Source organism: Rhamphochromis longiceps, linkage group LG22 (assembly GCF_057381845.1).
Source record: "Rhamphochromis longiceps isolate RC_006_pf linkage group LG22, R_longiceps_female_GT1.1, whole genome shotgun sequence".
Lineage (NCBI taxonomy): Eukaryota > Metazoa > Chordata > Actinopteri > Cichliformes > Cichlidae > Rhamphochromis > Rhamphochromis longiceps.
In genome coordinates this window covers 16,251,751-16,279,704 of record NC_140577.1, presented here as the reverse complement: position 1 = coordinate 16,279,704, position 27,954 = coordinate 16,251,751, and the positions used below count along the sequence as shown (strand labels likewise).

Sequence of the window (27,954 nt, the reverse complement as noted above, 5' to 3'; positions counted from 1 at the left end):
TTTTTCTTATATATGATTGCAGACCATAAAATCTGCGGGTGAATAGCTGGTCCCTCTAAAGTGTAAATGCTTGGCAGACGCCTCCACGCTCCTCTCCGACTCCTCTCCGGCGTTTCTCGCTGCCATTTAAAGAATTCACAGAAAGAGCTGGTGGTGGACCACAGCGGGGACACATCCCTCTGGTTTTTGCTCGTTTTTTTTTTTTCTTTTTTGCTAATGTGCTCAAGGAGAAGTTGGTGTGGATTTTTTTTCTTTATAGCAGCTCAGTTTTGTCAAGACATTTTATTTGCTCTTATCCGGCTTTTTCAGTTCTGCTTCTTTTCTTATTTGGGGAGGGAAAGGGTCAAATCTGGTTTGTGGGATTTGGAAAACCCACCAGGACTGAAAAGAGTTTGCAGATCATCATGAAAGCTGGACCTTCTGCACCACCTGATAACTTGCTTTACACACCTGTCCCCGTACATGCAACTCTACTTACTATAGGCCTTGAAGCACTGCTGGGTGCTTTAACATCTCGCTTAGATGTCACACATCTGGTCATGTTCTTGTTGCTCCTGAAATCCATCCCTCTCTCTCCATCTCTGACTTAAACCTCAACCCTGACATTCAGATATTTCTAAAAATATATATATATAATTAATTTATAGCCTTAATCTTGATCACCAGCTTCCCAAGATGCATGGAGGGTAGGGACGGTGCCTGCGTTTAACAGTGGCACTGGGTGATAAGGCTAACTGAGCTTGCTGTGTTTGTGCAGTATCATGCCTGAAGAGCTCCTTTAGATGTCCGTTTGTATACAGCGTTTTCTCGTTTGGTTTACAGGCTGCACAGCGCTGCAAATGGTCTCCTTCAAGCTCTCATCCTTCTCTGGCTCTGTGTCACCAACACTCTCCTCGCTGATGTACAGAAACGTCCCGCTACTTCCCTCTTTTGGCGAAGCAGGTGGAGATGAAGACAGCAGGCGGCAGGTGAAGGCTGAGTGGCTAATCTGAGGCGGGAAGTGCTCCAGGCGGTCGTGTTCCACCTCTGGCATGGGCGTGATGGTGACGTCACTGAAGGCGCTGATGGGATTATGAGGGTGGGCGTCCATCGGGGGAGAGCAGGGTGCAGGAGCCGGTCTCGAGGTCTCGGGGTCTGAGCAGCTGAGCTCAGATGAGAAGTGGCTACAGTGCGACTCAGCCACAGAAGGAAGGCTGCCGCTCAGGGACGGAGAATCGAACTCTGAGGAATTAGTGCTGCGCTGCTCCAGAAGCTGAGTGTCCATGTCTGTTTGGATCTCGTTAACTTTTGCCTCTCCTTTGCTGATGCTGCTGGCTTTTTTCCAACGCTTGCCCTTGCTCGTTTTGACCCCAGAGGTGGAGGCATCCTTTGACCACGGCGGGCAGGGGCAGGAGTGGTTGGCTTGCTGAGCACAGCGACAGGTGGAGGGACACGAGCACGTAGCTCCTTTCAGGCCAGCAGAGCTGCTACTACAGCTGGCTTCATCCAGGCTGCTGCTGGCGCTTCCGTGTCTCACCTTCTCCTGCTTAGACTCCACGTCTGCCTGCACCTCCAGACTGTTGTCTCTGCAAAATCAAATCACCTACATTTAACTTATTGGATCATAGGGCAGCTGCCTACAAGTCTAACAAATCTAGGTCACCAAATTCCTACTAGAACAAGGAGGATGTGTATAATCTGAGTGCTGACCTTTCCAGAGACATGTAGGCGTTGAGGATGGACCCCGCCATGGCTTTTGTGCTTGCGTTGTCGCTCATTGTCCCCAGACTGACTGTGGCAGACTCCCCACTAAGGCTGCAGCGTTCCTTCTGGACGTCGGCCTGGACTTCCATCCTGGAAAAGTAAAAGCAGTCAAAACAACTAGAAAGTCCAGTTGACAAGTGAACAACAAGCCCATCGATGTAGTTTCAGTCCTAAAACATTTAACACTGATAAAATGGTCTAAGGAGCTTGGAAAGCTCTAAGCTACACAGACACTGATAACATTGTGCGACTGCACCATTTGCCACTCACATAGAAGTGCAAAATTTCTACGATGAAGAGAAAATAATACAAAGAAAAAGAAAAAAAAAGACTAACATGCTTTTTTCTTTTAAGTGATGAAAGTAAAGAATGACGTCTCATAGCTTTTATTTTGAGTGCACTGCTGAGTTAAAGAAAGGAGTTAAGGAAATTTAGGAAGTTATGGGTTAATTTTAATTCATCTGTCTGTTTTCTTAACCCCTTATATTCAATTTAGGGTCACGAGAAGGGGAGCTGAACCCTATCACAGCTTTCATCAGCTGTCAGCGAGAAGTGGAGTCCATTAACAGGGCCAACAGACACCCATTCACAAGTACGACCAATTTAGAATAGCTATTGGATTTTCCCTCAGACAGTGTTCTGTTTGGGCTCATCTGGGCGTGCTTATCACACAATCAGTCCAGTCCATTTACCGGTTGTAGCAGCTGCCCGAGAGGCTTCCGGTGATGCTGGTCCCAGCGAGGGCTGTGGTGCTGGCATTGTCACTCATGTTATCCCGCTGGGTGGAACTTACGCCGCAGCGCTCCATGTTGCTTCCGCTCACACTGAGGCTCAGGCCCGTCAGACCACCAACACTCGCACCATCGCCGAGGCTGGCGTTGTTGAGGCGAGTCTCCGCTACTGAGGTTGTGTCTGACCAGAGAAAAGGGGGACACAGTGTGAGCTTTTATTAGGCTACAGAATAGTTTGATGGACAAAACTAAAGCAACAATGTGGCTTTCTGATATAGTATTACTGTATCCTGTGACTATAAATGCCCAAAGAAGTGAAACTAATACAAATGGAGCATGGTCAGTAACGTCAAAGTGGACACACATAAGTAATAAACTCAGGAGTGAACTTGGTATGACTTTACCATGCATCCTGGAACAACACATCATTAAATTCTCATTGGAATCAAAAGGACATCATCACGTCTCACACCTTATGTTTCTGAAAAGGTCAAAGTCTTCGCTGTCATCTGTACTAATAATTATGACTTTCATTGATGACAGAAGCTGCGAGAAAACAACACGTCTCGCCGTCACGCAGAGCCCCTAGTTCATCACAATTGCTGATATCGTGCCAGTCATTTCACACAGTCACACGCCCTGAATACTTTTCTGCATCTTCCATCAACAGCCCTTTGAGTAATGAATGTCATGCGCATAAAAACAAAGGCATGGCCAGATGTAAGAGTAATGACTGGTATGCATTCCTAACCGTGAGAACAAACTCATACAGTAATCTTTTCTATCAACCCTGTTAAATATTTAACCTGAAAATTGACCTAAGCTAAATGCAGAGCACCATGGTGCTTAAAACAACATTTTTAATTATTCATTAACGGATCATTATTATCTGAACTGTGACTTTAAGTTCTTCCCATAGCCTGTGTACAGTATAAGACTCTCACCTGTGGCTGCAGCACCGTTGCCTATGTTGTCATTTTCATCGTCAAACTCAATTCGCACTCCTTTCCCATTGCCGGCAGAGACTCCACAACCTCCGCTCCGGCACAGGGAGATCGGGACAACACCGTAGACGTACGCAAGCATGATGGGAACGCCAATTCCTAAATAACACAACATGAACAAAAATTATTATGACTGACACTTAGGTAAGGTAAGCAGATTAACTAAGAAAATACTGGTGGGCGAAACATGTTTAAACTCAGTGTGTTGGTACAAGCAAGGCACAATATGAAGGCACAGATGGTGAAACAAAACAAAAAGACATTTTTCCTCACCAACAGTGACCGCGGCAACCACAGGAGACACGATCACAGACAACGTCACGCCGCCAGCTATCACCAGGTTCCTCTTGTGTTTGGAGATGTCTTTGCCTTCATAGCGAGTATGAATCTGATGGGAATAATTGTTCAGTATGATTTAACTTCACACGCTTTGCAGTAAAGCCACAAATGATGAACACACACCTCCTTTTGTCCCCACATCTCAAGGCTGACATTTGACAAACTTGTTACATGCAAGATACTGTACTAGGAACACAAAACTGGTACAAAAAAAAAAAAAAAAAAAAAAAAAAACAGGCATAACACAACCTCTCTGTACTAATCTGCAAGATCTTCACCACTTCTCACTTCTCTGAATACACACATTTTGTACCCCTGTTGCCTGCTGGGAGCTCTCACCTTTCTGCCCACATAGACAGGGATGCCAATGATCATTGCAGGGATGGCGATGCCAGCAATAAGGGCGATACCCACAGGAGCACCCACCAATGTGCCAAGCTGCCACAGGATCTTCTTCTTTCTGCTCCACGGCTTCTTCCCCCAGAAGGTGCAGCCCGATGGACTGGGAGGAGACAAGAGAGATAAAATAGTTTCACAGGGCTAAGACAAAAAGAGAGCTGTAAATATTAAGCTGTAAATATTAAAGGAAACCTAAAAAATAAGAAAAGCATAGGGCGGAGGAAGTCTTACCTTAAATAGTGCAGATCAGAGATCTCCTTCATGCAAAGCCAACAGAACTCACAGCCGCAGACGGCGCAGGTCATGTGATTGCAGCTTCCATCGTTCATCTTGATGATGTAGGCTGCACAGCGAGGGCATGGTTTGATGTCATCACCTGGTGCAGAATAAAACAGACTGAATATTGTGCTTAAAATGATAAAGCTTCTGTGCACTGTGAATTTATCACAAGTGTCCTTTAATGTGTAATGCCAAAGAACAGGTCAGGTTAATCTGAGAGCTTTGTATGGTAGCACCTATCTGTGGGCTACCTGCAGCGCCGCTCTCCTGGCTGTAGCTGAGTGAGGACGACCTGAAACTCCTCAGCCGGAAGTGTTGGGCCCTTTGCTGCCGTGCGGTGTCGCACGTCTGGTTGGGATGCCACAGCTGTTTGCAGTGGTAGCAGAACTCTGTCCCGCAGCCCTCACGCCCGCAGGTGATCTTTGGGCAGCTGGCACATCCAAATGCAATGACTGCATAACTAAAAAGAGAAATGATGGTAAATAAAATTTGGTGAGACAGAATGGACTTGCCGCTACAGGTATAATCAAATCTGGAGGATGGCATATCACCATAGCAACCTACATCAGTCATCACAGTGGCTTATTAGAGGGCTTTCTTTTTATAAATGAGCACATAAAACTTGACAAAGTGACACCATAAAAGCCCGTTGCTGCAGCAGTCATTTATATCCCATCACAACTGCTGCTTTAAATAACCTGCTTTTATATCAGTGACAAGAATATTATGAATGGTAGTGACTGTTTCCCCCGAGCTTGCTGACTCAAAGCCCCCCTCGTGTCCCTCCAGGGGTGAGACATGGGGGATGGTTTCTGTGTTAGATACCGCAGCAGATATGACAGCTTCATTTAAACTCAGAGGCATTCAGGATCCTGCATGATGGTTATCACGGGGACGTGAGGAAAAGCAAAAACAGTGCGACAGCAAGCAGCTTGTAAGGAACTCTTAGTTGCTCCACTCAAACCCTGATCATCTTCCACATTTCTAAATGTGATTGTGTGAGGAGAACATGGAGGACGAGCCTCTTGCTCAGTTTAGGATGAATTCCCAAGAAAAAAAGACAAAAAAAAACAAACTCAAATTAAACAGACGCTGCAGCACCGTCTGACGTACACAGCTGTGAGTCAAGATCTTTGTTAACATGAGATGAGCATTTAATCTAATATAGCCGTTAACATCAGCTGACAGCAAGGGAGCAACAGCAACTGCAGCTGGAAACTTAAAGAGGCACGCTATTTGGTGGGAATCAATGGGATTTATAAGTTAGCGAATGAAGCAAAATGATAAGTTTGGAAGACAAGTTAGTCATACTAAACCCTTAAGGCTAACCTTACAAAAGGTAGATTAGAGTTATCTTAAATGCAAAGTTATATAATTACATCTAACATTTCTTCAAGGTCAGTGGAGGAAGGAGGAAGTTAAAAAAGAAATACAAAAAAATAGAAGCAGTAGAGTAAATATATAAAACTATTCATCACATGTCAAGTTTCTGATGAAAGAAATGAAAGTGAATGTAAGCATTAACAGATAAACTCTGTTATCCTCTTATTGACACATTTGACAAGCAGCAGTAGAGGCTGAATGTGAACATGTACTTAAACAAAACAGCCAGTCTGCACAGTTTCTAGACAGTCTACACTAACACCTTGGTGAGGTGAACCGATGGCACGTTGTAAAAAGTGGTAAAATATTGCAAAATGGCCTTTTGGTATTATCCCCATCTTGTTTTCCTCACATACATTTTACTGTCAGACCATAATTCAACCAGTTTTAACTGGTAGTGTAACACCTACAGTGATATACTTGGGCTCAACTTTTAAAAGAAACCCCAAGCTTGCCCAAAATAGAAAAACTGTTTCGGTTATGCTTGCATGTAACTAAATAGGACACCATCCGAAACTGAGCAAAACTTCACTGCATAAAGATGATTCAGCTGTTTATTTAAGGAATAATGAGGACTCAAATTTGACAAACTTCACAGTTGAGCTGACCAACAGAGCCCAGTAATTTGCACAATTATACAACAATAAAGACTGAGAGCATTAACCAGCGAGGAGAGTGGCAGCAAGCCAGAGTCGAGCTGTTTGTAGCTGAGTTGCAACAAACTCATGAAAGAGCCATTATTCCAGCAGACAAGGGTCAGCACTGTTGATGCAAGACGATCATGAGAGTGAGTGAAGGGTGAAACCATTTCTGAAGCAGACAACAACAGAGCTGAACTGATCATGGCTGACTGGAGCAAAAATTTAAAAAACAAAGCAAAAAACAACAAAATAGTGCAGCCAGCACCTGGAGCAAAACCAAATACACACTGATGTAAGGGTACATTAGCAGTACACGTATGCTGTGTGCATGGAGGCAGTCACGGCCTAATGGTGCAATGAGAAGCAAGAGACGTATGGAGGTCAGTTCAGGACCCTGTGAGCAAACTATTGAGTCCCTCCCGGCTCGAAACATACAAGACCCTGAACTGACCTTAACCCAGTACTGCCTCTGACATATAAGAGAGAGAGAGAAAAAGAAAGATTTCCAACTGCAAGAAACAGCAGTTTATTAACATTTTTAGGAGGTTTGCAGAGCTCGTTTTTACCCCAAACCAGCAACTTGCAATACTTGCAAATTTTTTCCAACTTTAATAATTGAAATAGGGTTTTTGTTTTGTCTTTTTTCATTCAGCTTATAACTTGTTATTTTAGGTTAAATAACTTTTCGCCTTATTTTAAGATTATTATCACTGAAGGGTGTGTTATGCTTTCCTTTATTTTCTGTCACATGATGCTGAATGTTTATACTAAAACACTGCCATAATTTCAGATAATCTGGTCCGTGTATATAAAAACCTTTATACTACTCAAAATGCTTGTTGTGTGGTGGGTCTTCTAGTCTGATGTCAGCTGATCATGAATTTCCTTATATGGTCATTTAAGGCACAGCTACACTGATGGGAGGCGGTGCTTAGAAGCACAAGGTTACAAGCTAGCCAAGTACAGCCAATCAGGAGAAAGAAGGACTTAATTGTACAGAAGCTAAAACGGCGTGTTATTGGCCAGTAGAGGACATACAGTGCACAGGCCAGTGAAGAACAAGTAAAATACACCTGATCCAACCATAAATTAGTTCATGTATTGTTCAGACTGTTATACATGCTCCTTCATTTGTGGCTATATACTGAATATTTGCTCATTTACAACCTATTTGCAGTCTGAACACAGCGGGCATCATCATAAACTGACTGCTCGCTGCTTTTGACTGACAGAATAAATGCGGCTATTATTGCTACGAGTTATTTTTAGCCAAGACATCAATGCAGAAGCTGGAGTAAACTTCACAGGGTCAGATTACAGTCTTGAAATTTCCTTGATCTTCTGCCTTAGTGTGTTATTTTAGGAGTTGGGCACTGGTTTAATCAAAGTTACAGAAGATCAGGCACATCTCAGGTAATTAAAACTAAGATTTTGGCCCATATGAATTTGCAGGTTTTTCAGGATAATATCACAGGCTTAAAATTTTGGAAGCTGTCTGAAATTTACACGTGCCTTGTTGTAATTAGTGCTGCAAATCTCAACTTTCCTTCCTACTCTTCAGTTACATTTGAATGTAAATCTAAAAGCCTTCATTTCCCAAGTTTTTGCCTTGTGTATTATGTTTGAACTACACCAACTAGTCCTGTGTGTTATTCACTCAGGGGCCATCTAATCCCTCAGCTGTGGTTCTTACCCGCAGTCAGGGGCTGGGCACCAGCGGCAGTCAGGTTCAGCCACCAGCCACCTCCTCAGCATGAACTCCTCGTACTTGTCCATGAGGGCTCGGTCTCCCAGGATCATCCTGATGTCGTGGGGGTTGAAGCGCTCAGCACACTCGGGGCAGCTGATGTTGACTCGTGACTCTGAGATCTCGATGCGCAGATACTGTCGCAAGCAGTCTGCGCAGGAGCGGTGGTGGCAGGTCATGATGTCTGGGAAGTGATCGCGTGCGTGGCGCAGTAGGCACAAAGGGCACTCCAGCAGCTCTGACGAAGACCCTGGCACTGAAGAAGTTGACGCTACATCTAATGGAGAGTTGGTTGCAGTTTTATCCTGCAAAGTCTCTACCTGTGCAGTTTCGAGGCTGACGACACCATCCACCCCAACTTCAGCTTGCAGAGCCTTCGCCTTGCGCTTGGGGTCACGTTCGGGCCGGCGTCGGCGCCCAAAGATTGCATGGAGAGAAAGACGGCGCTTCTTGGGAGTCTTTCTAACTGTGGGGAGGCTAACAGAGGAGCCAGCAGAGTGAAGATCTCGCTCTGAGCCTGTGCTGCCATGATGCTGCTGGTGCAGGCTGCTCATCACGCCAAACTGGGCGCCACTGGTGCTGTGACCAGCAATTACCACATTGGGATCGGGGATTAGAGATGGTACGGAGAAGGAAGACGGAAAGAGGGACTAGGGTTTAAGGAAGATGCTCAGGAAATAGACTGCTATCTAGGACATGGTGGCAGGAACCTGATTTAGGAGGTGTGCAGGTGTGTGAGATGATCTGCCCTTGTTTTAAGTCACACCAGTTTAAGGGGTTCCTTTATGGCCAAGATGAACAAGTTCAGATGTAGGCCACAAACCTGAGGAAAAAAGAGAGAGGGGAAAATATCAGGTGCTGTGCTGAAGTCAAATACATTAATTTTTAATTATCTGCTGCAAAAACAGAACCACTTGGCTGCAAAACGAGGCAACACTATTTCAAGATGCAAAACAACCATCCAACTAAAGAGAATCTTAAAAGCAAGACAGCCATCCGTGAGGCTGTTCACTGGCCTCTGTGTTAAAGCGTAACCACTTCTTTGACGTTTAAGAGTTTTCTGGCAGACTGCAGGCATTTTCTCAGGCGTGTCTTCTGTGCCTCTGAGTGTGTGCATGCTATTATTCTCACATAGCTGCATGCTTTCCCTCGAGTGTGTATTAGTCAAGTGTAGGCAAAACAAGACAAATCCTGCGTTTCCACCATAGATCTCAAAAGCAGCCACAGCTGTGCCTGTAGTTCTCTGCAGCCTCACCTAGCCTTAAGTACTTTCACTGCTTGTTTGCACAACTTAAGCATAAGCTCTTCACCTGTAAAAGCAGCGTGAAAACGCATTTGTGGTGGATGTGAAGGGTTTAAGGGTCAAAATAACAGGCATAACAGAGGCGAGTCTTAAATTTCATTGACTAATCCAATCTAGCAAATGAGATCAAAAATGCTTCATGAAGTTCTTTTAATCCTAACCACCTTCCACCTGACCTGGCCTATTTTTATCCAATCCATCCAACACAAAATTTACCATGATTGTTTTGCTTTCAGCAAAATATGCACGCTCTTCTAAACACAATTTTGTTTCCACACCTTTATCTTCTCGCAGTATTTAAAAAAAAAATACATGAATAAATAAATAAATAAATAAATAAATAAATAAATAAATAAATAAACAGAATTACAGAAATCAACGCTTTCCAAGTTTGCCCTCACTTGACATGTCCTATATAACTGTGCTCATGTTTGTATAACTGTGCTCATGTTTGTATCATGAATTGCAAAGTATTTTAAAAACCCTAAAGCAATATAAAGGACAAAAGGGATTTCTACTGGCTGCTGCAGGCTGCAAACTTGTGTTTGCCATTAGGGACTAATTTCAGGAAAATTCCAGCGGGAGCCAAAAGGTGACTAATTAACAAGCCTGTTGCAAATCTAAACTGGGACAAAGCAACCATATGCACTCTCGTAACCTACAAACCTCAGTCTGACTGGCTGCTGTTTTTCCACCTTTAAGTACCATGGCATGTAGGCCGAAGTCAGCATCAACTACTTTAATGTTGGGGAAGGCTAAAAAGAAAAAAGTCTTTAGTTGCAGAGCCTGAAACCAGATTCAGTTCGGCACCTAATAATAACATACACTCAACTAAATTAATGTAACATTTTAACACTTTCAGTGAATCTGGTTAGTGGTTTGATCACGAGCTTGAAGCATTTTTAAAAAGGCCATTAAAAGATTATAAATGCAATAAAATTCAGAAATGCAGTCTTTCAGGTGTTCACACTCAGCTCTGACTGACAACACCCAATAAAATCTGCAAACATCCAAAAAAAAAAAAAAAAAAAAAAAAAGATGCTTGGATCAAATGACTCTTGATCCCAAACTGCCATTTTTATCTCCCAGTTTAGCAGCAGGCAGGTTCAAAAAGAAAGAAAAAAAAAAACAAAAAAACAACTCAAATGCATCCCAGTAGCCTTTTGATGCTGACTGAAACTAAATTCGGCTGACTTTTTGCACATCTACAAGCTCTAAATACAGCCAGTAGTCTGCAGACAGTGTCACGGCATAAGAGTCCCATCTCTTCAGAGACAAATATCCTGAAACGCACGTATGAACATGACAGATGTATGCAATACACTGGCAAACGCACATCTGACAACACATAATGTATTAAACCAGATGCAGGACTGTATCTGTATTACTGTTGGGACAAAACTGATAAGTACCTACCATTAGCATATGCCCTCATACCTAATGGCTACAATGCAAATGTTATTATAATATAAAAGACTTTAATTATGGTTAATAGCTGCCAGTTTTATTTACACAGCCCTTCACCTGCAGTTAGATGCTCCTTGCACATTCCCAGTTGTGTCATTAACATAATGAATAATGTAAATAAGGATAACCCTTAGTGCATAAACGTTCATATATATTAATGATAAGCTGCTCCTTCTCACACACACAGCAAGGGGGAAGTTACTTTGATGTTTCCGTTGTTGGGAAGCTTTTACTGCATTACTGTAATATAAAGTGTTGCCATCAACTCAATGAATAGTATTTTATTTCACTTATCTCTTGGCAGCTCTACATATGTGTGTGTGCGTGTGTGTGTGTGCATGCGTGTGTGTTGAAGAGGAGAAACTATGACCGTAAATGACAGCAGTATGCCGCAGTCTAAAGACATAAAAATCTAACAGATAAACACCAATAAATATTTAACTGTTCATTGTTTTTATCTGAAGTCTGTTGCCATTTGTTAGTTTAATAAGTAGAGTTATATATGTTTATCTGATGTACAAGTTTATTACACCAATCAAGAGACTGGCTGGCAACCCTTTGGCAACCTCCGGTCATTAGGGAAAAATGTGTAGTGGTTGCTGGAGCTTGCTGGGTGAAATTGGCTGCAAAGAGGGTGCTGCCTCTGGTTATTGCTTTGGTTGCTCGCACATTGCTGTGGTCACCTGCAGTTTGCATGAAAGATGTCAACTTATCTGCAGACACCCACAAGCTAAACAAGGTGTGGTAGTGAGACAAAACGTTTACTTTCAAAGTAAAAGTTGTGCCCTCCCACTGAAACCAACATGTATCAAAAACAGTGCAACTTTTACTTTAAGTTTAACTGTAGCCTTTACTGGTTTGCAATGCACTCTTCAGAGTTTCACTATTGCTTGGTGAATATTTCCCAGATGGGACTGCTCTCCAGGCCTACATAAATGGGGCTTTAGTAACTTAGTATTTACTTACTAATAATTACTAACTTTTGACTCATGACTGGTGGTTGCCAACTGGTCTCTAGACCTGTGTGACTGAAGCCTTCAGTTTACGTGCACATCAGCTGTACTGATGTGTGAAATCCCCCACAAACGATAGTTTTCTCAGCACTAAAATCCACACAACAATATTTGTGTAATGGTGGGCTCAATCTTTTCACTGAAATCCATGTGGAATCATCAAGATTTGGTATAAAATAACCGGTCTCAACAAATTCATCACTGGAGCCTTTAGAAATAGAAATGTTGAATTGGTCCAGCCTTAAATGTTAACAACTGTTGTCATCATATGACACAAAATATAGAAGTATTTCTTTCTGTTTTAACCACTTGGTTGAGGTCAATAATTAAACTTTATATTTGTTAAGTACAGCACTTCAGGTTGCTAGGAAGAAATTACAACAAACAGACAGTGTGCAGAAGACTAGACGTTTCCAGCAGACATTTTTTCTTGACTTTACCTCATAAGTATTTTTAATGTTACGTTAAGCTGTGCATTTAACTGTCACATAAAGATAAAGGAGAAAAAGCGTGCCAACCATAATTGCATCTCATTAGGCTGTAGCATTGCAGCCAAAGAATGAAAGTTGTAAAGAAGAATACACCTTAACTGGTGACTCCATTTTTTTTTTTTACTTTCTTTAAATAAGAGATTCTGCATTTGAAATTTAAACTATGAAAAGCTGCTGTGTGCAAGGTGACACATGCACAGTGTGTCACTGACTAACAAAAGCAGTAAATCTTCCATATATAGGGCTTTGGAGCGTGATGTCACGGGGGTGGGCGTGGAAAGGATTTTGGCCCGATCCGCCATTTTGGGGGTCTAGCGCAAGTGAAAAGGGAGCGAAGGCACACACAACAGCCATGGTTCGTATTTGCTGTGTGGTCGGCTGCAATGTTCGATCGCACGACCAGCAAGACATTAAGCTTGAAAAGGGTTTATCTTTTCATTCTTTCCCAACCTGGAAGCAACATGAGGCAGCTCGTGTATCGATGTTAGCAAACGAAGGCGTCCAGCCTGGATAGCAGCTGTGAGACGAGCTCCAGTTCTCTTCCATCTCCAAATATCTGTTGGTGCTCCAGACAGTTTCATTCCGGTAAGTTCTAAATATGTTCATATCACTCTTTATAGCCTATTAGTTTCATTTTCAATGCACTCTGAGCTCATAGCAAATTAGAACAAACATCCTACTGAGTGATTTTGCAGAACTACCGTCTATTTATAGAGTTGCTAATTATTTGGCATTATTGCAGCAAACCAGCCTATGAAATGGATGAAACATCGTGACTGGGTCCCAGTGCTACACGAGGGACCTGCTTCAAACAAACCACCATGCCAATCAGATTACTTCTTCCATGTGAGGGTGAAGAGGTGACCCTCCTGGATAAGATGGTGAAGGTTTGCTGCGTTTGGTGAACAGTGTGATAATAAAACCAGGGAAGAATGAAACCTGCTCCTGTTAAATGTTCTTAAGTCTTGTGCTGTTATTTTTTCAAAAGATACAGTAAATAAAGTAATGTTAGTAGTGGGTGATATCATGTAAACACTCATGATTTTGTGTAAACATTTTGTCATTTGTAAACTATAAATGACATGGATTCTACACTGTTACTGATGTGATGCTCTATAAGGTGGTTTTAATAAAATAAAATAAAAAGAGGCAAAAATTAGTTTGTTTCTTTATTCAACTTTTGAACAGTGGGACTCAGTCAGTACATATTCAGTAAATGCAAATTATTTACACGGCAGTGCACTACAGGCATACATCTAGACTCCTCCACAGTAGCAGGTGGGATTTTCCTTTTTTGAGGACGGCTTCTTTTACCTGTCACTACGGATGGTCTGTTTATGTTTTGATCAAGAGCCTTTTTTTGGGCAGCTGAAGAGGAGAAGTCTATCTTATGGCCAACCTCTGGCTGTATCTTGGTCACATTACCCAGCAAAACCCAGTAAGCAGGTTCATCTGTAACAGTCCTTGTGCCACGATCAAGACTGTTGCTTCTACTTTAAACAGAAGAGCAGCGACATGGCTGCAGTTCTCTGCGACTCCGGCCATACAGCTGCAGTGGGCGACTTCAACCTTCCCTGTGATGCTCACAGTGACCCATGGCTGCAATGCTGGTTCATTCAGTCTTTGAGAGTGCAGCACCTGAAACACACACAGACAAAGTTCATTTAAAGACAAGAACTAATGAGCCATGGCCGACATAAATGTGTTTTATCTACTTTATCATAAATGTAACAAAGTGTTTAGAAAGTTAGCACATACATGTGATTTTTCATTTCTTTATGTGTCCATCGCTGCATGTTAGTGTAAATCTGTCTGTTCTCTGTCAGAAACCTGCCTGCAGAGAATGAACCTAAAGTATGTAATGCAAGGATGTCATCACTTTAGAGATGGGGAAAGCATAAAGTGACAATTATGAATCACTTAATATGATAAGGAGATTCTGCAGGTCATTAATCAATGTATAAAACTAAAATAAAATGTATTTTTAGTGACACAGGATACAAACATGGAAGCAAGATGTATAATTAGGATTATTTATAATAAATATGAATAAATTAGTGCAATTTCTTTAACCATAAAGAATAACTAAATCCTTCAGGACAATGTCACATCAATGCACTGAACTCACTGTTATCCCTCTAACAGCCTCCACATGTTCTCACTGTAATTTCCCCTCATGAATGAATTTATGCTGCACTAATGTGAATGTTTGCAGGGAAATCAAACGCATTTCACACGCAGTACTCGAGCTGACTTACCTTTGTTTGAATGACGACTTGTACGCGCTGACTCCACAGACAAGGTACGAAAATATGTCAGGCTACGTCAGTCGCGCTAGGTGTTCGGGGTTTCTACTCCACGGCTGTATTTCATACGGGTCCACATTTCCAATGCACGCTATTTTCTGCAAGTACCGCTGCTTCGCCTCTGGACGCAATCGGTCTCTATACAGTTCACTCTCTTTTGAGCTGCTTTTAAGCATCTTTCTTGTAGTCGTCGTTCCAACACATAGTGTGTTTTTTTGATTCGTAGACCCCGAAAATGGCGCTGCGCTCCCACAATGCATTGCGGCGTGACGTCAACTCCAAAGCCCTATTAGACTAGGGACCCTGAAGGCAAGTTATCATACAGCAGGCGAACCGCAACATGGGAAGCACAAGTGTAGGTGATGCCTGAATCCTGCAGTCCTACATTATAACACAATGTAATGACACACCAGGCGAAGTAACCAAGACATGGAGCAAGAGGAAATTTTTACCAAGAAAAGAAGAGCAATTTCAAGCAAACCACAAGTCAACGTGAAATTACACCCTCAGGCATAATTAAACTGGAAAATCCTTCCTCTTCTATGTGCCAAGCCTGAGCGGGACTTTCCATGTGACTTAGGTCAGTATGCACGATTGTGCGAGCACACGCACATGCATGTATTCAGGTTTTGTGGCTCAGGGGCAATCACATGCAAGCGAGGCTTACACACTGGGATGGTGTCCCAGTTCTTGAGACAACCTCAGGGTAAAAATCCTATTGAGATAGAATAAATGCTTTCAGTCTTCAGTCAACTCTTAAAGGAAATCGCCAAGTTCGCATCAGCTCATGCAGTGTTATGACTACCATCGTGAGATGATTTAATCCCATGGTTTTCAAATGAAGATGCAGGTCAGTGTAAGGCCACATAGTTGCCTTTCATTTGGAGCCACACTATAATTTGTGTGTCAAAATGAAGAAGGGGAAATAGCAGTAAAAAGTGTCACTTGGCGTTACCGCGGTAATGGTTTTAACACGTAAAGCTCTTGAGACCAGAGCAATAACATGTTGGCTGCTGAGCTGCAATAAAGGAAATAAATCCAGGTTTCTCTTGCCTGTAATTTTGCAAAGAGACAATTAGGTGCACAGCCAAACTGCAATGGAACATTTTACGCTGTTGCCCTGTGAGTGCATGCTGGCACATCAAGCCTCAATTTCATAAATACTTTTGGTCATTTTTGAACTATTGATAAGTTATAAACAGAACCCCTGGCCCTCGCCCAAACAAACATCCTTTTCCAACCATTTCCAGTACCATCATTACAAAGTGTTTCTTCCACTTCCAAAGGTAAACAAGTCCATCAGCTTAAAAAAAAGCATCTAACAGTCAACATGTCGCTGATGATGATTCCATTCATTTAATACCATGTGCTGACCCGAAAAATCACCCTGATCACCCAGCGTAGAGCTGGGCGATAGAACGATAACGATATGTATCGCGATATAACTTTTACTCGATAGAGAAATTAAGCTATCGCGATAGACCTCGCCGCTCTTGTCCTCTTAAAATAAAAAAATTAAAAAAAATTTTTAAAAAAAGGTCAGCCAATCCAAACTAAGTAGCGCAGAGCCGAACCAATCACAGCCGCAGCGTCACGTCGCGTGACTTGTTACGTACAGCACAAGTGCCAAGCCGCACGTGTTTGTTTGGGAAGCAGCCAGCGGGTAATGGAGCCAGCGGGTAATGGAGCCAGCGCGTAATGGAGGAAATGAGTGTGCCGACTAGAAAAATCAACCGAGCGTGACCGAAGAGAAAACAGATGATGGTTCCAATGCCGGAGAGATTGTCGAACGGAAGAGCCATAGAAGTTCCGTAGTGTGAAGGTATTTCGGCTATTTCAAGTCTGACAAAAAACAGAGTAGCGTGCACTGTAAATTGTGCCGAAAGCAAGTCTGGAAATACAATAAACTGGTGCATGCGTCACACTGTGCGCCACGTTATTGTTTCGGTGAAATGAATTTCTACAATACTGTTACTGTTAATTCTACTCTCTGCAGTGTTTAAATGCTTACATATACACACAGTTACTGTCCGTCCACACATACGACTCGGTTCTGCTTCTATGCCGCAGCTTTGTTTACTTTTTCCCACCGAGGCTTCTAGACTTCTGATTGGCCAACATTTCTTCATGGTTAGGAATCTAGCGCCACCTGCTGCTTTGGCATGTTCATAGCAGCGTTTTTCTTCATTTCTGCCTTTATGTGTGGACGGGATTATTTTTTAAAACGAAAACGGAAAATCTCAGTTTTCAAAAATACCCGTGTACGTGTGGACGTAGCCTCAGTCTCTGACTGGAAGCGCTAATTCGTCATTCGGCTTTTGTCAGACTAAAGTAACTGTTAAAACTGTTTGAAAAGCTAAGCTATACAACAAGGAGAGATTGAGAATTTCCTTTTAGTTCTCAGTTTATTTGATATTGACAAAAGTTAGTCAGTTTTGTCTGTTATTCTGTAAAACAAACTAAGATTTATTTTTAGAATTAATATTTTGTTTCTAAGTGGAATTGACAATTTAGTCTGTTTCGTTTGTTCTATTTTGAAACTTAAACGCTTTAGCGGCTGCCTTTTGTGTAGTTTGCAATATTTGCCTTTATTTATCTGAAAAAGTCTCATGTTCCTTAAGTACATCTACCCTGTTGAACTTATTATGGGAAATAAATATTTAAATAAAAACAAGCTGCTGATTATTTCACATTTTACTTGTGAGCAACGGCACATTTAAATCTTACAAATATAGTTATTTGGCTTATATCGTGATAGATATCGTTATCGCCTGAAATGAAAAAAACATATCGTGATATGAAAAAATCTCATATCGCCCAGCTCTAATTCAGCGGTAAGGTCACACCAGTGGAACGCTTCATCCCCTCGAATCCAATCAAAATGTCACCACTGGTTTTACAGACATGTGGACAAGCTCTAATCTAATGTACATATTAACTGATATTAAATGTTTTCCATATGATATAATATTTTTATTCCAAAAGTAGCTCTTAAACTCAGATAAAGTGAAAACAACAGGACACATATCAACCTCACCAGAGACCCAATGATACAATATTATCACATTTAACACACAGCAGAATATGAATTTTAGACTGAATTTTGATATTAGCATTGGAATAATATTTTCATGTATTGCAAGTTATCACCTTTTATCAACTTCAATTTATGTCCTTGGAGTTAAAGTTTGTCATTATCTGTGTTATGTAATAAGAAAGTCCAGCGTCTCTTGTGTCTCTTTCTTCAGTAGCTCTTATTGCTGTAATATTGCTTTGTGAAAAAGACAGAATGACAAACGGCTTCACTAATAACAGTCATAAGCATTGCCTGCGCCTGACAAACCGAAGTGTTTGTATTACAGTCTGGACTACTGTAGTACTGCAGGTATTTTGAATGTGACACACTTGACTTATAGATTTTGGGTCATAAGCTGCTTATACAGACTTGGACTGCACTGATTCAATATTTGAATCCAATATCAGACTCACGAAACTAGATCAGATATCAGTGACAATGAAACAATCCACAGGACAACCCTTTCTAGGTAGTTAGTACGACACTTTCTCTGCATTTCAGTATAAGCCTTGCTCAGAACCCATATGGAAAAGATATATATAAATCTTATAAAGTTTGTATCTGTCTTGTATGAAATTTGTATGAAAAGCATACAAGAGTGAAAACACATATAAGATCCCTTGAAAAATTATATAATGAAACTTGTATGTTTTGTATACTTACTAAAAAAATATATGAAAGTAATGAGAAAGTGCCACTTTCATGAGTAATCACATATAAGTTTTTACTATTTCTTTTCCATATGGGAAGTTTTTACTGCACTTACAGTAACATAACTTATTGCTGTCAACTTGATTTATTTATTATTCCACTTGGTCACATGAGTGCCGCTCAACAAGCTGTATACTACATACAAGAAGAGCCATAATGCTTTATTTATGACACCATGATCTGTTTGTGTAGATAACAAAAGAAAAGGGAAAAAAAAAACATGAGATGTGGACTGGTACATATATAGCACGGTTCTACTCAATTTGGGCACTCAAAGAGCTTTCTGCTACAAGCCTCATTCACCAAATCTCACACACATTCATACTATACTAGGGCTGCTCAATTAATCGAATTTTAATCACGATTACGATCTGGGCTTTCAACGATCATTAAAAATGACTGAGCCGATTATTAGCCCCTCCCTCATTTATCCGCGACACCTTAAAGGCCAGTCCGTGAAAATATTGTCGGGCATAAACCGTCCGTGGCGCAAAAAAGGTTGGAGACCGCTGATTAAGAGGACCCGAGGGAAGCTCGGAAAGCTAAGCAGAAGTTATTTGGAGAGGAGAGTGACTGCCGTTGGTTGAAAAGAGAGGTTAAAAAAAAAAAAAAAAAAAACTTCAGTGGTGTTGCACACTATTTTATATTATTTTTTAAAGTCATTGTCAACCCTTTAAATCCGGTCAGAGCAGCACGCTCCGTTTTGTGTAACTACTTTTAAATCCCTGTAGAATCTGAACCACGTAAGCTAGCGCAATAATTTGTTTTGCATATGAAACCGGGGGAGTTGTACTTACAACTTATGCCATCAGCTTGTCCTCGGTCACGGTTTCCTTCCACATATAGCTTTGCAAAAATTGCATAAAAAGCGCTTGCAGGAACAAAAACATAATATTCCAGAAACACGCTTTGCCGATCCGATCAGCTGTTCATAACACTTCCCACAGTGAAACAGATGTCAGCGCGAACTGTCTCATGTCCGCCATTTCCTGGCCGAAACCGGAAGTGACGTCATTTTCGCGGAAATGTAGTTTTTTACTTGTAGGCCTTAAAAACCTCTACTGGTCATGTTTGACTTTTCTGAATAGTTTCTGGGATGCTTAGAACTCGAATTGCACTGCTGGAAATAGTTTATTTTGATGCACCTGCTGTTTTCTTTGCAAATTTGCATCATAGGATTGTTTTTTTTGTTTTACCTGCAGTGTATATAAAAATTGGTGTATCTCCAAAATAAAACTATGAAGACACTCAAAATAAATTTCCTGTTGTTGTAAACTATTTTTTGCAACTTTTTTGTATTTAAAGTTTTGAAGGATAAGCCTCTTAAATTTCTCCAAGTAGAAATATATGTAAAAAAACAAAACAAAAACGATTTTCAATTTTTTTGTAGTTTATTGCACTTTTTTGCAATTAATGTAGTTACTATGGACTTAATGCATACATATTATTAAAATATGGGCTATAACAGTTATTTAGCAACTTGAAATGCTCCCACAAATGGCACTACAACATGTAAAAAATTTTAAAAAAACTCTGGCGGACTTGGTTCTATAGTAGGTCTTAAAGGGTTAAATAAATATCGTCAAATAATCGCGATCTCAATTTCAGTGAAAATAATCGTGATTATCATTTTTGCCATAATCGAGCAGCCCTATACTATACTACACTATACTCTACTGTATCTAAGCACTTATACCCAACATTCGGATACACTCACACACCAACATTTTGCTCAAGGGTAAATGGGCAGGATGTGCCAGGGATCGATGCACCGATCTTCCAATTGGTAGAGGACGCGCTCTACGACCTGCGTAACAGCCCCCACCTCAAAGATTTAAAAATAAATAAATACATACAGCATGAAAAGCGCAGACAGTGGACAATGCTGATGGACCAACAACTGGACAAGCGACAGACCGGTTGTACCACATAGTTTTGACACACTGCAGGTGAATGGGCAGTTCAAAGCTGCCCACAAACTGCCTGCTCACTGCCATCGTTGAACCATAATTACCCCAAACGAGGTGCACTCAGACTCAGAGAGGAATTTTGTCACTTATTTTACTAATAAATAACAATTTAGCTAATATTTGGGGCACATAAATCTGTAATGTTTGCTGATGGACAGCACACTAGACACTAATAGAAATACTGTGTTGATTAAACTGGCATTTATATATCTGTTTCACTGAGTGCCTAGCTGAATTCTCTCACCTCCCAACCCAGAGTCACACACCCTTCATAATGAACCAGAAAACATTTGTTTTGTGCCTTGGGAATCTAGGCTAACATAATTACGGTCCTGTACTTTAAACAGCTAAGCTGTCAACCCAGATGTGGCATTTCCTGTATCATGAATTGGCCAGTTTTTGTTTTTATAATCTACTTTTTCTATTTTTGAACCGAACCCAGTCCGTCACATTTCGGCTCTCATCATCTGACGCCCGTCTCATGTTGATTTAAAATAGTTTGCACTTGACTATGGGTGCTTTTTTGGTAATGTGATAGCATTATGAGGAAAACCTTTGGCGGTGAGTTTGGTGAGTCTATATTTAGGTAAAGATGATGCAAGCTCCCTGGGATATTGATAAAAATACTTTTACCATCCCAGACTGGAAATAAGTGGCTCTGAATGTTCCTCAGAAAAGTGTTTATCACGTACGCCAACTTCTGGTTACATTCCAGCTTGAGGACAGATTTCCTGATCATGACAATGCATTCAAAGTTCATGGCGTGGGGCCAGGGGACAGCCCAGAGACTAGATGACAAACGCTATAGAAAATCTATTTTTTGTTTTACATAGCTGTGTTTACATATCACACCAAGAAGAAATAATTTAACTTTTGTACAGCTGTCACTGCTTCTATCCACGGGATCAGACGCATGGAAGCAAATTCAAACTGGTTATTGTTCAATTTCCCCGCACTCATAAGGTGTAGGCCAACTTTCTCTCAGCTGGACATCGAAATAAACCTGAAGGGTAATGACTCTATTGAGCCCATTATTTGCCAGACAAATATAATAATAATAATGTCTGACATTAAACAGAGAGTGGGGACAGGCTGTACATGAGCGAATGCCTCTGATGCTGCACTATTTACTAAACAGAGTCACAGGCAACAGGGCGAGGTACTTTTCCACTGTATCTGCTACACAGTGATGAGAAAACAGCTTCTTTTGAAGTGCAATGATTGCGTAGCAAAACTCTATCATGTCATTATGACATTCATCTTCATGTATCACCATGGAGACAGCAGGGAAATATGACTTTCTACCACCTAGGACAGGAAGTGCTGATATCATTTTCCTATTTCACAAAGGGATATCTATTCATCTCTGTGAGCTTCAAACAAAGATAAACGAGAAAAATGAACCATTTAAATTTCACAAGTCAAGACACAAAACAAAAGACATAACTATTTGCAAAGCTACATTATAAACAAACTTTTCTTTAAGCTCTACATGCCAACACATTGTAATATAAACACAGTAAATAATAAGGCTGTGTTATAAAGAATGGACATTAGACACTCTGAGTGAGCTCTGCTTCATCCAACCATAAACGGGAAATAATGAACCCAACCACGGAGCTGTTGTGCATCGAGCTTTGCGTCAGCACGGTTAATGCCATATACCGACTGAAATCTTAAGCATTTCCAAACAGAGCTGAGAGCAAATTTCTCTCTGCAGCACAGCAGGGTTGTGAACTCTGCCATCATAACCACAGGGTTGTTGAAGAACTTTCCAGGCCTAAACTCCCCTCTGATCAGGCTTATGGTTAATTTACAGTGCTATGGTTGTGTCTCTTTGTGGAGGTATTGGTCTACAGAGGGCCTCTGGAGAGGGGTTTTCACCCTTAGCAAGCATGCCCTCGTCCAGTCCTCCATTAAGCATCAGGGAAATATGTATTTTAAAGACGTTAAAAGGTTTGTGTTAAAAGCCTGAACGAACAGAACCAAATAAAGTTTTAAAAGTAATAAAATAAAGAAATAACCAAGTAAATCTTGTAACCTAACAACATTTACTTTAGTTGGATGTTGACAATGCCCATCTTTGGCTTTATGCCGCTGCTTTTCATTTCACACAAACAAAACTGAAATTATGCCTGCCAGAGCCTGCCATGTAGCCAACGCCGCTGTCAGCATTTATACTTATGCATGGTTTGCCCGCACTGCCGCCAAAACACTGGTTAGCAGTGGGATATCTCTACTCGAGGTGATCCTTTCTCTTCCAGTCAATTAGAAAAATGGCAGAAGAAGAAACAATGCAATCAATCAAAAGGATATAAATACCATCACGAATGCCAAGTTGCTTGGTGATTTCTATCCAGATGCTCTGAAAATTCAAGTGTTAACTTCCAATAACGTTTGTGAAATTTGTGATTACTTTCACAACTGACTGGCTATGGCAATGCACGTCTGTGTCACTGGATGCTGTGTACACTTCAGTTTCCAACATGACATATACTCCAAAGTAGGGCTGCCACGATTAGTCAACTAGTTCCGATTACGTCGACTATTAAAATCGTCGACGACTAATTTAATAGTCGACGCGTCGTTTGAAGCTTTGTAAGATCCCAAAAGACGCAGGAATAAGTAGTAGAATTTAAGAGTGTAATAACGGACTGAAACAGAAGATGGCAGCACTGCATGTACAAGGATGCAAGCTGCCGTTAAACCCCGAAGAAGAAGAAGCTGTGTCCCAGAATTCATAGCGCGGCCCAACGCATTTGTCAACAATGGCGGCAGCTAGTTAGTTTTAATATTACTCTTATTATTCTTTCTGGGTCACAAAATAAACATTTAACATGTTTTCAGGCGAGAATGTAGCTGTGTAAACCTCAAATATCTGCTCAGTTTATCAGGACACCACATATTTTCAAAAGCGCTCCGACGTTTTCTGAGACGTCTGTTACCCACCAGCTCGATAGCTAGCCGGGGTTCAAGGCTCACTCGAGCCTGTGAGAACACCGGACTCCCGGCAAATCGTTTTCAAACCCACCGCCGTCTTTCGCTACTCAGGTTAAACATTTAATATAAGTCACTTAGATAACTTAAAAATGTTATTGTTTGGCTTTTTTTTTTATATATTTTATTTGTTCCTGAGTAAATCGGTTTGGCTGAGAAATAAAGTTATAGTTTTTACACAGCTGAATAAACGTCAAGCAGACAACTGATTATCAGAAGTATGAGATACTCGAGAGTATACTCCGGTGTCCTGTTATATTTTAGATAGCAAGGAGCAGACGGCTGAGTTTATTAAACTCCACCGAAACAATCTGGAGATGTCATTAAAATTTAATAAACTATCATCTTGTCTTTATTTTTAGTTAGCGCATACCTTAAACACTTCAAGCTGTAAGCTAATGATAGTTATATAAGAGCAGATGCATGCTGGTGCAATAAACTGTATGTTTTACGTCCAATGGATGCATGATCTGATTATTCGACTAATCGTAGAAATAATCGGTGACTAGTCGACTGTCAAAATAATCGTTTGTGGCAGCCCTACTCCAAAGTAACCACATTATCAGATAGATACAGACACATATGAGCTACGACAGACGCGAAATGTTCAGCGAGCAGATTTTTCAAGAGATCACTGTAACAAACGTGATACTTGCATTCAGTTTTAGTCTCCAGTTAACAAAGAAACCAATTCGCGTTTTGTACCTCACTCCTTAGCTGGTGTTTGAGGGCTAGTGGACATTTGATGCTCTGACTGCCTAAGTAACTCTCTAATCTATCAGCCTGTCACATGTCAATCAATTATATCCATACCATCTCTTAGTTTGGACGGGGACACACCACCTTTACGTGGCCAGCTGTTATTTCACTGGTTGTCACCTGAAATCGCTGAATATCATTATCCGCGTCATTTCTGGTTGCTGCTAGTCACATCCTGTGTCGCCGCCCCTTTAATTCTCAAATATGAAACCGCAGTTAAATATCACCCAGGTCTTTATTTTAGAAAGTACCTAAAATATTTTACAGTGCTCAAAACTGACACAGTGGTGTTTGACTTATGCAAATATTTAACAAGAAAACAGCTGTTATACTTAGCAACCAGAGAGGAAAAAGAAATACAAACTTTAAAATAAGCCTACTTCAAATGAATGGCAGTGTTCTTCTATAGTTGAGTCACACTCTCTTAGGAAATACAGCATATTTACTAGATGCAAGTCATGTTCTTCCCTTTCTTTGCTGATGCATTACCATCATTACGGGTCAGTGGATTTGTATAAAGCCATTGGCAGGACATGTATTGTGCCACAATGTGACCATGATTGGAAGCAGAAAGGAAACTTTTCAAGGGAAAAATAATAACTATATAAATAAGAGAAAAAAAAACCTCCTTGTGCTGAATTCACTAGACCGGTGATGCTTTCCTAAAGTGTTTGGCATACGTAGGTCGATATTTAGGATTCCAATTTTTGGTCCACTGTTAGTTACTAATTTATAGTTCAATAATGACTTGTTGTCTGAAATCGAGTTATTCATTCAGTCTTAACTGTCCTGCTCTTCTTCCTCCAAGAATACCACAGAAGCTCATGTACCCTCTAAATCATCTGAATTAACAGCAAAGTTGGTGATGAAGACATAATGCCAGCCTGATGTAAACATTACAAAGCCAAAGTCTTACAGCAAGTGAAAGGGCAAACACAGATGTCATGAATGATGTCAAGAGATTCCCAGGAACGAAAGTCATATTTTTTGGGGGCCAACACTCATTACTTTAGGGCAGAACAGGAGACATTAGGGGAATCCACTCCTTCAGTTCTCCACATTGTGCATCTCATCATCAATACATAACATAACAGTCCCTCCACTGTCCGCTAAAGACTTTTCACTATAAACAGCAGGAAGCAGATTGGTGAATTTAGGGGGGGCGGGGGACAGCACTAGCTATTTCTGTTCTACAATGAAGGAGGAAAGAAACCCCCATAAACAACGACTCACAATTCACCAGCAGAGATGAGGCTCACTGTGCAATATATGCCATGGACACACTGATTTCACAGCCTCTAAATTTATTTGGCTGAAATTCTACTGCCAAAGTCTACTAAAGCTACAGTAGAAGGGATATAACAGAACTAAGCTGAAGATTAAAATATGTCCTGCTTTAAGACCAGGATGAGTTTTATGCACATTTACTACGATATTCTTCAGAAGTCTATTTTATGTTATCTGGATTCCTGGTTACATAATCATAAACACAAAGATAAAGCTGTAATATAACCTATTACTGTTCCCACATAACAAAAGACTCACATTTTAATCATTTGTCACAAGCAGAAAACCCTAAAAACCCTATTAACCCTATTTGACAGTAAAAAAAAAAAAAGATGTTTAAATATTCTCTGTCAGTTCCCAGCACATACTTATTTGCTAGTTCATTCAACAAGCCACAGAAAAAGTCAACATACGTGTATCATTCTAATAAGATAAGAGGGAATACTGCAATAGAGCAAATGTTGCTTCAGCTCAAGGGTCTTCTGTGGCTCGGCCACAGGTTACTAATAAAATAAAATAAAACCAAGAAGCTTTGAAGGAGTTTCATTTCAGCAGATTTGACAATTTGAGACTAGTCATCAGCTGAAACCAGTTCTTGTTTTCTGTCCCCAAACTTGGCTGCAAATAAAAGTTAAATGTATTATATCATAAAAGTACAAGAAGAACATTTTAACCTACTTTTTAGAAACCACCAATACACCTGTCAAGGGTTTTACCTAGCTAAGAATGTACTTTTTATTAAAGGCAAGGCAGGCGAGGACACAATGAGTCGGTGTTACCTTACCTGACAGAAACCTAAGGTGTTCTGATCATGTAATAAGGAAAAATGCAAATCATGCTTGAGTAAATAAAGTTCTCTGATGAATTTCCACGAGGGGCTGACCTCTATTAGTCATCTCTTTATTTATTTATACATTTTTTAAAAACAGATTTTCTCATCCGAAAATAGCAGGTGCATAAGATATGTGTAATATTTCTTTTAAAACAAATTCCTAGTTTCAAGAGATGTAAACAATAACATATTTATGTGTAACATGGCAGTAGTACTACAGCAACAAAAAAGCTGACTAACCAAGTCACTTGTGCCGCTGAAAGAATAGTAAAGTTTGAGTTTCTACATTAAAACACCGAACTGACCAAGTTTTCCTAAAGCTACAGCACAAATGGTTTGGTTCTGTGTACAAATCCCAAATCTGGAATTAATTCTGTTCAAGTGAAATGCTACAGGGGATCAAGAGCAAGCAAAAGCACCGTGACTCACTGACGGAAAGCCCCAGTGAAGATGCCCTGAATTTATTTAACATGCATGCTTTAAAAGTCAGCACCGCCATCGAGGAAGGACTGAGCAACTGATATGCTACTACTAATTAAAACAGTGATACAAAGCGACAGCAGTAAACAATGTACAGAAGTATCTGTATTGAGATCATAATGTAATAGTTAAATTGATTTTACATGCAGGTTACTTAGTGTAAAATCATTAACCTTCCCCCACAACCCCCAAAACAGAGAAGTAAACCGTCTTCACTTATAGATATATATACATACATACACACATACATACATGTATACTATATATGTATACATATATATTAGCCTAAATGTCTAACAAAACACAAAAGCAGAAGAACTTTGGCTAAAGTTGCATATTTTCCGAAAGTTCAACTGTGGCCACGGCTTTTAGAGCCCTAAACTAAAAGCTGGAAAGACCCAGCTCTGTCAACTTATTTTAAAAGTAGTAAAAACGTTCATGCATGAGATACCTTACTCGTCGTGTGGAGCTCAGCGCAGAAACGATCTAATATTGTTTACAATTTCCACTTGGCTAACCAGGGTTAGCCTGCTAGCTACGGGTGGCTAGTGACTTAACTTTAATCGCCCAAAGAGTTGCTGAGCAGCTGAGCCGAAGCCAAATGCTCACTCACTAACAAATACTTCAAGTGGGTGGTTTATATAAGCACCCCTTCGCGCTCGTAAACCTTTATTTGGTGTCGGATAAAGGTTTCTGTCGACCACCACTTTAACAAGGAAATTTTACAAGCTAACAAAGCTAAAAAAAAGAAAAAAAAATTGCTAGCATCCCAGCAGCCTCGAAGAGAAGGAAGTTCTGATCTTACAAAAGCTCAGCTGGTTCGAGCTACGAGGTGAAAACTTACCGTCGTACAACCTCCCCCTGATTTTCCTTTACTTCACAGCTGAAGTGTACACCGTTGTCTCCATTTCGCAGGAAGCAGTACCTGAAAATGTGTAGCAGCAGAAAAAACCTGGCAGGACAGCCGAGGTACATTCCCCGAGTCTGATTACCGCG

At 40.8% G+C, this 27,954-nt stretch overlaps 1 protein-coding gene across 1 annotated transcript; it reads right to left on the bottom strand.

The window, feature by feature from the left end:
- LOC146643793 (E3 ubiquitin-protein ligase RNF19A-like) lies at positions 1–27,954 on the bottom strand. The gene is made up of 10 exons (XM_085395340.1): positions 27,803–27,954; positions 8,213–9,089; positions 4,747–4,955; positions 4,448–4,592; positions 4,157–4,319; positions 3,752–3,866; positions 3,419–3,577; positions 2,436–2,655; positions 1,690–1,833; positions 1–1,565 (listed from the first exon to the last, which is right to left on the bottom strand). Exons 2-10 carry the CDS (start codon positions 8,818–8,820, stop codon positions 779–781), a joined length of 2,550 nt encoding a protein of 849 aa, XP_085251466.1. The 5' UTR covers positions 8,821–9,089; positions 27,803–27,954; the 3' UTR covers positions 1–778.